General features: G+C 49.7%; 1 protein-coding gene across 1 annotated transcript; it reads right to left on the bottom strand.

The window, feature by feature from the left end:
* Window positions 1–409: 409 nt before the first annotated feature.
* BPIFA2 (BPI fold containing family A member 2) lies at window positions 410–9,747 on the bottom strand. The gene is made up of 9 exons (XM_075993404.1): window positions 9,581–9,747; window positions 8,472–8,586; window positions 8,375–8,426; window positions 6,149–6,293; window positions 5,412–5,519; window positions 4,300–4,452; window positions 2,159–2,240; window positions 788–871; window positions 410–490 (listed from the first exon to the last, which is right to left on the bottom strand). Exons 1-9 carry the CDS (start codon window positions 9,745–9,747, stop codon window positions 410–412), a joined length of 987 nt encoding a protein of 328 aa, XP_075849519.1.
* Window positions 9,748–11,973: the final 2,226 nt, after the last annotated feature.

Below are 11,973 nucleotides of genomic sequence, written 5' to 3'. Positions count from 1 at the left end.
ACCCTCATCAAAGCCCAGCTGGCGGCTAGGATCTGGGCTCGGCCTGGAGCCAGGTTGAGAGCTCGGTCTGGGTGCGTAATCAAGACACTCAGCGTTCAGAATGTGACCAGAGTCAGGGCATAGCCCGGCGTCAGGGCCAGGGCTCAGTCTATGGCTGGGATGAGGGCTCAGTCTGCTGCTGCACAAAGAAGAGAAGCCAGGCCTGGCTTTCGCTTCACCACGAGTCGCTCACCAGCAGGCGGCACGCAGGGGTCCTCCTCATCTGTCCTCACGCGGTTTGCACACTGCTTCTCTCCTGAAGTTTAACTGAAGGAACAAAATCAACAGCAGGCCTCAGCCTCTGCCACTGGAAAACTGAATAGAGATCAGATCCCAAGAGCTGTCACTCTCCAGTGGCTCAGTCTGACAGCTATGGGACCTCAGGCTTGTCACTTCGCCTCTCTTTGGTCATCTGTAAAATGGGGACATGGCAGTCCCCACCCTGCAGGATCTAACAAGGGAGTGTGTGCAGAGCAGGGAGTGACTGCCTAAGGGACTGGATTTGTGGCTGTTTTCATAGAAGGGCCACCTCCAGGGTCTTGACACTTTCACATGCCCCATTTCTACTGTCCCGGCAGTCCCAGCCATGCCTGGAGACCTAAAGGCCAAAGAGAGCCCCCGAGTGCCTGGGGAGGAGCCACAGCTCCCAACTTGCTCAGAACAGTGGTCCTTCTGTTTGTCCAAGGCCCCCAGACCAGAACTGCTATGGGGCGGCCACAGCCGCATGCCTGTCCTTGGAAAGCCCCACCCGCCCAGACTGTGCCTTACCGGCGATGTCCTGTAAAATCTTCACATCCAGGCCATGGATGAAGATGCCGAGCAGTGGGCACAGCTGAGAGCCAGGGAGAGGCGGGAGAGAAGGGCCGGGAGGAGGAGGAAGGACAGATCACTCTCAGCTGGGAACAAACCACCGGCCACCCACAGAGATGCTCATTTCTAGAGATCTCAGAACCTTTGAACCTTAGGATTTTATTCATAGAACAATGGAATTCTAGCAGTCTAAAATCTGAGAACCCCAGGATGCTAGAATCCTAAAGCTTTGGAACATTAGAATTCCAGAACACCAATGATCTAGAATCCAGAGTGTTATATCCCCATGCTCTTAGACGTTTCCTTGCAGATCCTGGCTCAGCAGGGCGGGGTGAGGCGTGGGATTCTGCATTTCTAACTAGTGCCCAGCGAAGGCTGCAGCTGGCCACACGCCTGCACTTGCAGCGCCCAAGCTCGGGGTCACTGAGGGACTCAGCCGCCTGGAGGATTTTTCCTTTAAAGCCACATTTCTGGGCCTCCTTCCAGAATGACTAATTTAAAATCTCTGAAACTTTGAGTCCAGGAATCCTACACATGGTCCATATGGTTTTGGATATGCCCTGATGAAAAAAATATTTTATAAGTCTGTTTATTTTGTCAATTAGTTATGATACGTGATATTAGTTTTCTATTTTTTTTTTTTTTTTGAGACGGAGAATCACTTTGTGCTGTGGCATCAGCCTAGCTCACAGCAACCTCAAACTCCTGGGCTCAAGCAATCCTTCTGCCTCAGCCTCCCGAGTAGCTGGGACTTCAGGCATGCGCCACCATGCCCGGCTAATTTTTTCTATGTGTTTTAGTTGGCCAATTAATTTCTTTCTATTTTCAGTAGAGATGGGGTCTTGCTCTTGCTCAGGCTGGTTTCGAACTCCTGACCTTGAGCAATCCAGCAGCCTCGGCCTCCCAGAGTGCTAGGATTACAGGCGTGAGCCACTATGCCCAGCCTAATTTTCTGTTTTTTGACAGGGATATGAAGTTTCCTCTTTCAAAATAAATACATTTAAATAAATTTGTTTAATTAAAATTGTGTTGACTGAAAGAAAATGTTAGCTACAAAAGCATGTTGGTAATGCATGGATATGGCAAGTGGCTCGAGTTTGGGGACCTGGGGACTTCAGCTGATGTCAGGCTCCCGCTCCCCACCCCGGCCACCAGGCTGGGTGATGGAGGAGCAGGCGCCGGGTGGACCTCCCAGAGAGGAGTTTTCACCTCTGGAGGAAAAGGGCCCAGAGGACACAGCCAGGCCTGCAAATGCCACACCTGCTCCCCAGCAGGCCTGGCTCTGGGCCCCAAGCAGTGGGGGACTCACATCCTTCTGCACCAGGGAGGACACACTCTTCTTCAGGATGCTGGTCACGGAGCCCACAAGATTGTTGATCAGGGTGCTGCGTCTGGAAAAGACATGGAACCGATAAAGCCCAGTCTCGTGGGCAGAGGCGGGGTGGTGGCGTGGGGAGACTTGAAGTCAGGTAAACCCCAGGGACCCCGAGGTGCCTTCCTAACTACAGACGGCGTCCCGCCAGACAGATCGTCACTTGGAATCCCACATCTGCCCAGCTGCTCACCTCCATCACAGCCCCGAGGTCTTATTCATTCATTCATTCAACTAGTATTTACAGAGCACCAGCCACGTGCCAGGAACCCAGCTAGGCCCTGGGGACACGGGATGAGCACAGTGCAAACAGCCCCGACCTGGAACCTAACAGCAAACACATCTCGCCAAGATGGGTGCATCCCGCCTTCTACTCGTAACTGCCACCTCCTCAGGGCAGCCCTCCCTGCTGCTTGTCTAAGAGAGGGCTTTGCTGTCACAGTACCCTGTCAGGTGGCATGCCGTGTGCAAGACCCAGCACACCCCCGAGGCTTCTCTATGGATGGACTCAACCACTTTTCCCCCAGTATAAGCCCCGTGAGAATACGGCCCTTGTCTGTCATCACCAACCAATTCCCACCTGGCACATGGCAGATGTTCAATAAATTTTGGGCTGAAAGAATGGATGAAGTAAACATACTCTTAAATATATAATGACGACTTGTGACAAGTACTCTAAAGGACAAGAGTGACTCTTATAAGAGAGGACAGGAGGAACCTTGCTGAGGCCCAGGAGGATGAGAAGGTACGCTGCGGTGGAGTGAGGAACAGGTGTTCTAAGTAGCCAGAACAGCCCGTGCAAAGGCCCTGAGGCAGGAAAGAGCGAGTCCTAGGCCCAGAGCAAAGGCTGCGTGTCTGGGCAGTGAGTGAGGGGAGAGTGCAGTGAGAGGAGGGTGGGCCCAGAAGTGGGCCCACGAGGAACACTTGGGATTGAACCCAAAGTGTGGAGAAAAGCCTCGAGAGCATCTGGGGCCAGGGACTGGTGCGTTTTACAGATGTGGACAGACCCAGAGCCGCAGGAGGAATTGCCCGGCTGCTTGGCGAGGCAGTGTCCGGCAGGCTCAGGCCTCGGAATTCGCATCCCAGCCTTGCCAAGCAACATCAGCGGTTTGAGGGGGTCTTTGGGCAACTGTGAGCAGAACCCTGGGTGGGGGTGGGTGGGGTGACCTCTGCTCGTGGCCATGGGGCTGAGAGCCCAGGACCCCGCCCTGGTCCTGGCCAAGGCCAGCCAGCCCCAGCCCGGGGCTTCCCAACCACTCCTCCTCTCCCAGCCAGCGGCCAGGGCCACACTGCCTCCTGCGCCCTCCTGCCTGTGCCCAACTGCTCTCTCAAGCACACAGCTTAAGATGTAGATTTTGTGGATTAACAGGGATCAGTGATTTAAATGGAGAGGATTAAGTGTTCAAGATATCATTTTGGGAATTTTCCAGTGGGTGGAGGACAGCTGGGGACAGTCTGAAATTGGAGCCCATGGTTTGAGTTTAGTCCCCCTCCCTCCCGGCTGGAGGCAAGAAGGTAGGCACAATTTCATTACTATTCTCATTATCCAGGGACGTAACATAAGGATAAAGGGGTCGATTCTCCAAGAAGACATGACAGCCCTGGTGTGTATGCGCCTAACTACAGATGAAAAGGGACAAAGAAAAAACTGATAGAGCTGAAAAGCAACACAAGCAAAGTCACGATTACGGTGGGGGACGTCCGTGCTCCTGCCTCGGTCCCAGAGAGCCAGCAGACGGAGAGTCAGAGTGGAGACTGTCAACGCTGGCAGCCTAGTACACTCCAGGCTGGGTGCTCGACATCTGTATGTTCTCATCTGCTCATCTGGGAAGCCTCGAGTAGCTATTATTATCACCCCCAATCTACAGATGTGAAAACTGAGGCTTAGAGAGATTATAAAGTTGGCTATCAAATTATAAGTTAGTGGTAGAGCTGATATTTGAACCAAGGTCAACCCTGACTCCAGAGCCTGAACTCTTTTGCCACACTGTGCCTCCTCTTAGGTATAGGGTAGGGCTGAAATCAGGGGTCCTCACCTCCCCTGAGATCCCAGCTCTGCTAGGATGGGCGGGCCTTACCTGTCCAGCAAGGAGAGGGAGATGCTGGTGGCATCGCTGACACATTCTCCCAGGGTCACCTTGAGCAGTTTGGTCTGGGCATCAGTTTCAACCTTGACTCTAGTCAGGAGGTCCAAGGAGGCCTTCAGGTCGACAACCTGGCCAATGAGGGGCCTGCGGGGAGCAAGATACACAGTGAACAGAGCCTTCTAGAAGGCCCTGCATGTGAACCCCTTGGGCTCCTCTACCCGCGTGGACATTTTCCAGAACGTCTTGGAGAATGTTGGCATGGTCCAGGTCATGTCAACATGGTCCACGTTCTTTATGGGATTATATGTATATTATAGGCTTCTTGTCCTGGCCACGTGGGTTTAGTTCATATGAAATTTTTATACAGCATTACACTAATAATTAAAATAATACTAGTTAACATGTATTGAGCACAAATTATCTATAGGCACGTCTAAAAAGTATTTAACCCGAATTAGTCCATGGAATCATCACAACAATGCTATGAGGGGAAAAATATTAATGCTGTTATTATCTCTATTTTCTGAATGAGGAAACCTTGGTACAGACAGGTTAAGTAACTATCCAAGATCTCACAGCTAATCGGGAATATATCAATAGTGCATGTCATTTATAGAAGTTTTTTTTTTTTTTTTTTACTTACGATCATTTTTCTATCTCTTTTAAAATTTAAATTTTAAAATTACATTTTGCATAATGTTTTTTATTATATACTCACATTACTCCATGAATTTATCTATAATGGTTACTGCAGTTTAGAGAGAATTGTGAGAGACAAAATAATGCTGGAAGGATTTTTGCCAAAGAATGAGAAATGTTTATGTCTTCTTAATTTTTTCAAACTTTATAATTAGATAAATGTCACGATTTCAAAACTATATCCAGTGGAGCATTCTCTTAAAAGAGACTTGGTTATGGCCAAAGTTCGCTAGAACATTTTAAAGGTTGGGCTTTTAAACCTGGAAAGTTCCCCTCACTTGCAGATTGGGAAACCGAGTCCCCAGGTCACACAGCAGCGTGGGGAGGCGCCTGATTCCCAGGTTGGGGATCCATCGGCCACATTGCGCTGCCTGTCCCACATCTCAGATTTGAGTGCTACTCACAGGGTCGCAGAGACATCGGCGACGACGGGGACCCTCAGGTTGATGCCTTTGCCGTCAGCAGTCAGTTCGGGCTTGATATCCAGGATGATGGAGTCGCTGATTTTCAACCTGCGTAAAAATCACAATTCTCCCTTGTCATTCCTCAAGACAGCTGTTTGCCGAACACTCCCCTGTGCCAACCTCATGCTGGGCACTGCCCCCGTCCCCCGGCCTCGCCTTCTCTAGTCGTCACTGTAGCCCCGTTAAGGTTTGCGTCTCTGCACGTGGCATACAGTGGCTCAGGCAGATGTCATTCTCCCCAAGATTTCAAAGGGCGTAAGTGCCAGCGCCTGAACTGGAGCCCGGAACTATCTGACTCCAAAGCTCCACGTGAAGCCACTACCTGGGGTTAGATGCCGTAGATTCCGGGTTCCCTGCCTCTAAGAGGAATTGGGCGTTTACCCCCAGTGATATGTAGAGAAGAAAAGTTTTATTCCTTGGAAAAGGGACTGCAGGCACCAGCAAACTGGTGGAGGTGAGCATGAATGTGACCTTCACCCTGACCTTGACATTACAGAATGTGGGAGCCCAGATTGGCCCTGTAGCTCTGCCTCTAACATGCCAGGCTCTGCTGGATCTGGTCTCAGCCCACCTCGGCTCTGTGTGGGAGGAACGAGGCTTGCCCATCTGTCTTTGATCTTAAACTTACCTCCCCAAACATGTGGAGCACAGATCTCTACCCGGAAGCACCAACTCACCCCAGGGCCTTCCCTGCACTTAGATGGACATCAGAAAGGGCATTATCCACCAATTTCTCAGCTTCCTGGACCTTCTTTTTGGCCAGCTGCCACGCCTCGGATTCCTGTAGCAGCTTCAAGTCAACCTTCAGATTCTGAAGGACGCCTGCCAAAAGCAATTGCCATTTCATGTCATGCATCACCTACAAAGCAGCTACCAGGCTCCGGACAGATAGGACTGTTTGCCTATGTTGTTTCATTTAATCTTTACAACCACTCGATGAGGTAGATATTGTTTTTACCTGCATTTTACACATAAGGAAATAAAGGTTTAAAAAGGTTAAGAAGTGTGTATAGTCACATAGCTAGGGAACCTTTGTTTCTTCCACGAGGCCTCCGTACTAATATAGACGGATCATTTATCAACAGAGCAGTGGATGCAATTGCCAGCCACGCCAGGCAATTGGATTGTACGCCAGCTTCTAGGAGTGACTTGGGGGTCTGCTGTCCTCAGCGTGATGCTCATACAAGTTTGAAAGACTAGGTCAAACAAAATGAAAGTATAAACTAAGAAATGGAAAATCTAGAATCAAGGAAAAATATATGGCTCCAACCCATGAAAGTGGCAAATTAAAGTCCCAGAACGACAGCTTTGCAGCAGGCCTAGAGAGCAATACTCTATACAGGAGCAGGAGGACACAGTGTCCCTATGGTAGGTCCCTGAAGAACAGGGATGAGATAGAACAAATGACATGGCAGATGTAGGATGGGGAATATGAAAAGAACTAAGGAATTAAGTGGAGAAAATAATTCAAGTAAGAAACAACAAAGCAATGACTAACTCAAGGAAAAACAAAAGACTGTACAGTATAAGAAAAGAGGTATCATAAGACTGCAACTCGGCTCTGCAACTGACAATATCTACATAGTTATAATGATGCAGAGAATGACAACTTTTTAAAAAATGGTGATATAACTAAATCTGGTCACTAGGTAACCTTGATCCAGATATTTCTGTCCCTGGGCCTCAGTTTTCTCAACTGTGAAATTAGAGAGCAGGTCTTTTTTGTTTGTTTGTTTTGTTTTTTTGTTTGTTTTTTTATTTATTTTTTTTATTTTGGCGTATTATGGGGGTAGAGAGCAGGTCTTTTCTGCATCTTTTTTTTTTTTAAGACAGAGTCTCACTTTGTTGCCCAGGCTAGAGTGCTGTTGTGTCAGCCTAGCTCACAGCAACCTCAGACTCCTTGGCTCAAGTGATCTGACTGCCTCAGCCTCCCGAGTAGTTGGGACTACAGGCACACGCCACCATGCCCAACTAATTTTGTCTATATATTTTAGTTGGCCAATTAATTTCTTTCTATTTTTAGTAGAGATGGGGTTTCACTCTTGCTCAGGCTGGTTTCAAACTCTGGACCTTGAGCGATCCTCCCGTCTCGGCCTCCCAGAGTGCTAGGATTACAGGTGTGAACCACTGCACCCGGCCTTTTTTGCATCTTTGAAAGCTGCCTAAGCCCTGGCAAGGTTTAGAAGGCAATCATCTGCAGAAGTCACCTTCTCCTATTAAAAACTGTTTTCAATGTGCGGCTAATCTTTCCAGAAAATGAAAACAAAGTCAAGTTATCTTGAGAAGTCCCCATAAAAAGGAGATATGATTAAATATAAAGGTAGGTAGTTTCCAGATTTGTAGGCTAGGTAGGGCTAATTTCTTCAATTTTCAATGAAATAACACAAGTCAGTGAGAATATTAACCAACCTAGCAGAAGAATATGCTACGAATATGGACAAAATATTTAAGTTAAAATATGTAACTAGATAGTAAGTATATGAAAACATGAGAGGGCTCTTTCACAATTAGAGAAATTTAAAGTGAATTAAGTTGCAATCTTTCATCTGTAAGACTGCCAAAGCATTTAAAGTTGTCCATTGCTGGCAAGGAGGTGAGAATGAAAGGCATCTCATCGGGTGTTGGAGAAAGTGTTAACGCAGGGGATTATTTGTCAACAGCATAGTTTTTGAACTTTTGAAATCCCACTTTTAGGAATTTATCTTACGTAAATATTGGTAAAAGTTTATCAGGATATAATATGTAGACAGATACTCATTGTAGCATTGCTTGTTTATAGAAAAATAAATGAATGAGCCGGGAATTGAATAGCCACCTTTCTCAGTAAACCACACATAAAGGGCAGCCCCTAGTGGCAGCCTCTGGTAATGCAGGCACAGTGATGCTCACCCTTCTTGACTCACCTTGGAGAGTATTGTCAACCGTCTCAAGTCCTTTGTCAACAATAGGTTTCAACTTGTCCACAACATCATGCACGTCATTGCTAACAACAGTTTTCACCTTGTCCACAACATTATGAAGGTCATTGCCAAGATTCTCAAGAAGAGCCTCTGAGGGCCCAGTGAGTAGGCCACACAGGAGAACAAGTTTCCAAAGCATCTTTTTCTCTTGATACCTAGACAGTCATGGGAGGAACAGGAGTGAGAATTGCCCAGGGGGAGTTGGGGTGGTCAGTAAGCACCTATCACTCTTACACTTAACATTCTTTCAAGACGGATGTGGTTGTCTCCTGTTTACAGATGGGCAGCCAAGGTCAGAAAGCTGTAGCAACCTGCCCAGAGACATGCAGCCAGTGAGAGGAGGGGATGGGATTAGAAGAGTCAGACTCGACTCCAAGCCCTTTACATGAAGGTCCTTTACATGTGCTCTCTTCTCTGCCTGAAACATCTTTCTTCTTCTTCACTAGTTCACCTAAGCTGATTCCTGCCAACTCTCCAGCTGCAGGAAGACATCATGCCCTCGGTGAAGCCTACTCTGGGCCCCTCCTCAGGGTCTCAGTTGGGGGCTCCATCCCAGTGCCTTGCTGCCTTCGTTTTCTGATCAGGGTCCCGGGCGCCGACTCCCCGTTGATGTTGTGTGCTTTCCTCCCGGGCTGGGAACTCCTTAGGGAAAGGCCTATGACTAATTTCACTGTTGAATCCTCAAACCCCAATAAAAAGCCTGCACCTAGCACAGTAAACAAATATTTGTTGACTAAAAGTAGGAACAAGCCAATGGACACCAACTCAAAGCCCTGCACTGCTCATCCGTCAGACACTTTGCTTACTATACTAATCCGTGCAGCTAAATTTGCTCTACTCAGAATGCTAGCTAATCCAAGCATCTTCATCCCTGTGCCTCTTGCCCAGGATGCCTTCTGAAGACCACCATGTGGGGCGTCATTGGTGGGGAAGCCACTACTCACGGGTTTGGAGGAGAGTGCTAACAGAATCCTTGTCCTCTGCGCAGCCTGCTAGGATTCTACCAAGAGCTGGTGGCCCTTATATGGTGGTGACGGGATGGGAGGCTGCCCACAGAAGCAAGCCCTGGTTCCGGGACCATCCAGGGAGGCTCCAAAGAAAATAACCCCTGTCCAGAATGAGCAGAGACACTGTCAACTCAAAGGTCACCCAGGATGCTTGCACTGGAATGGGTGGGTATGGAGAGGACTTTCTGCCAAGACTAAGAGCAGGTCCTCATGGAGCTTGCAGCTGCCAAGGAGGTGGTCCCTGTGGTGGGAGCTGGGGAGAAGACTGAGAAAGGATGAATTGGTGAATGTTCTGGTGGGAGGACCCATCGTGATCACCTAGTGATCATCCAGTCTAACTTTGTCATTATTGGGAAACTGAGGCTCAAAGAGGGGAAGCCACACAGATTGAGGTTACCCAGCAAGAGAGGGGCAGAGATGGGGCTAGAATTGTGGCTCACGGGGAGTCAGAGTCCATGACCTGAGAGGTCATTCTATGGTATCTGAGTGTCCTCTGCAATATCTGTCACGAGCAGAGCTAGGTTCCGTGTGAATGTTCGCAATGACAGGGAGCTCACTACCTCCCAAGCCTGCTTGCTCTGACTACTTGGTAGGAAGTTCTTCCTGAGAGTGAACAAAACTGCCTCAAAGTTACCCCGAGAGTGGGCCACAGTGCAGTCCAGAAGGTCGAGCCCCTTGCCCAAGGCTGCACAGCCCACGCCAGGAGCTGCGCTCTGCCAGCCTCGTCCTGTCCGCCCTCTGAGCACCCATCCCCATCCTCTGTGCCCTCAACACAGCAGCCGGAGGGACTTAAACCCATGGCCCACAGGCACCTGTGTCATCTGCCTGCTGCCTCCCCAAACTCCTCTCCTGCCTCTGCACCCCCAGCTTTCCTATGTTCCAGAAAGATGCCAACCGCTTTCCTATGTTGGGCCTTTGCACAGGCTGTTCTCTGCCCAGAACTCTCCTCCCAGCTGTCTCTGGCTCTCGATGTCACCTTCCCAGAATGCCCTCCCTGATCGCCTGCTGGGGTGACCTCCCCATCATCCCCAGCCTCAGCTCCTTGCTGGCGTCTTTCACAGCTTGATTGCAGTTTGGTTCTTTGATCTGATTTCTGCCCTGGGCAGGGGGCAGTCCCTGCGCTCTGGGGCTTTCCTCCCACATGGGTCACCAAGCTGCTGACCTGTCCCTAGGATGCCTGAAGTCTCTCTCTCTCTGGGGCCTCCTATTAGAGCCGGCCACCGCCTGGGAAGGTAGCAAGACCTCACCACGAGAGATGTGCAGAAATCGGCCTAGGTGACTGCTGGGATCCTGTGGTACTTGCGTGACCATGAGCCATGTCTCTGAATTTCTGTAGGTCTATTGCTGAAAGACTACTGCCACACACATTGACAATTCTTCCTCTTGGGTTTCCTCTCTACCTGGGTCCAGCCATCCCACGTGGAGATCTTGCCTTCAGCTGCCTGCCCCTTTCCTTCTCTCGCCACCCCCCACCTCCCAAGACCCCGATTCGCCCTCACGGAGCTGCAGCGTGTCCCGCTGGGTGCTGTTACTAGCGTAGATCACACCCGGGACAAAGATACCTTCTCCCACTGGCATCAGCCACCTCTCACAGCTCTGACGTGACATAAGCGAGAAGCTTTTGTCCCTTGGGGACGGGCCTGAGGAGGTGGCACAGGGGACTCAAGGGACCTGCTTTCTAAGGAGCCATATTCTCGGGGTCACCCATTCCTCTGCACCCTTGCTGGCCCCAGCTCAGTGACGGTGGAATTTTGCCACACCGTGTCAAGGATCCCTTTCTGCAGAAGCTCTGGGGGACCTCCAAGTCTGGCCTGTACTAGGCTAATTCTACCAAAGTGGGGAGAAGCCTCGCCCCCTTCTTCCTAAGGGTCCCCTGCCCCAAACAGCGTGTGGGGAACTCTCAGACGAGCACGCATGAGTGCTGTCCGGAAAGTGTCCAGCCATTGTCAATATACCGAGAACACAGTGCATGGCTGGATACTTTTTGGACAGCCCTTGTATGTACTTACACATATATATATGTGCATGTTCACACACACATAATACGTGCATGCAAGACCAAGACAGTGCAACCCAGACTCGTGAAGAAAGCAGACACATTCCCCCCCCTGCAAGGCGGAGAACTTCCCACCGTTCCCCATGAAGGCACTCTCTACCCAAAGCTGGAGCAGGGTCTCTGCAGATCGCCTGGGTATGCCTTTGTCCATAAGGACTTTAGATATAATCACCTGGCAACGCCCACAGAAGAATGAAGGCAATACTAAGGAAATGAGAAAATTATGTATCATTTGAGTACCTGGATCCAGCAATACCTGAAGCCTTATATACGCCTGGAGTTTTCAGTTCAAATAAGTCCACCTGTCAGCCCCCTCCTTCCTTTTTTTCTCCCACCTAAACCAGTGTGAGCTGGATTCCCGCCTCTCAAACTCACAGCTGTGCTTCCTGGGCATTTGTGGACCCACAGTGGCCTCCTCCTTCCCGATGGCGGCTCCTGGTCACACAACCACCCTCACTGACACATCGCAGATGTCCAGG

This window comes from Microcebus murinus, chromosome 16 (genome assembly GCF_040939455.1).
Source record: "Microcebus murinus isolate Inina chromosome 16, M.murinus_Inina_mat1.0, whole genome shotgun sequence".
NCBI lineage: Eukaryota > Metazoa > Chordata > Mammalia > Primates > Cheirogaleidae > Microcebus > Microcebus murinus.
Note: the sequence above shows the minus strand (reverse complement) of the source record. Positions and strands in the feature narration are given on the sequence as shown.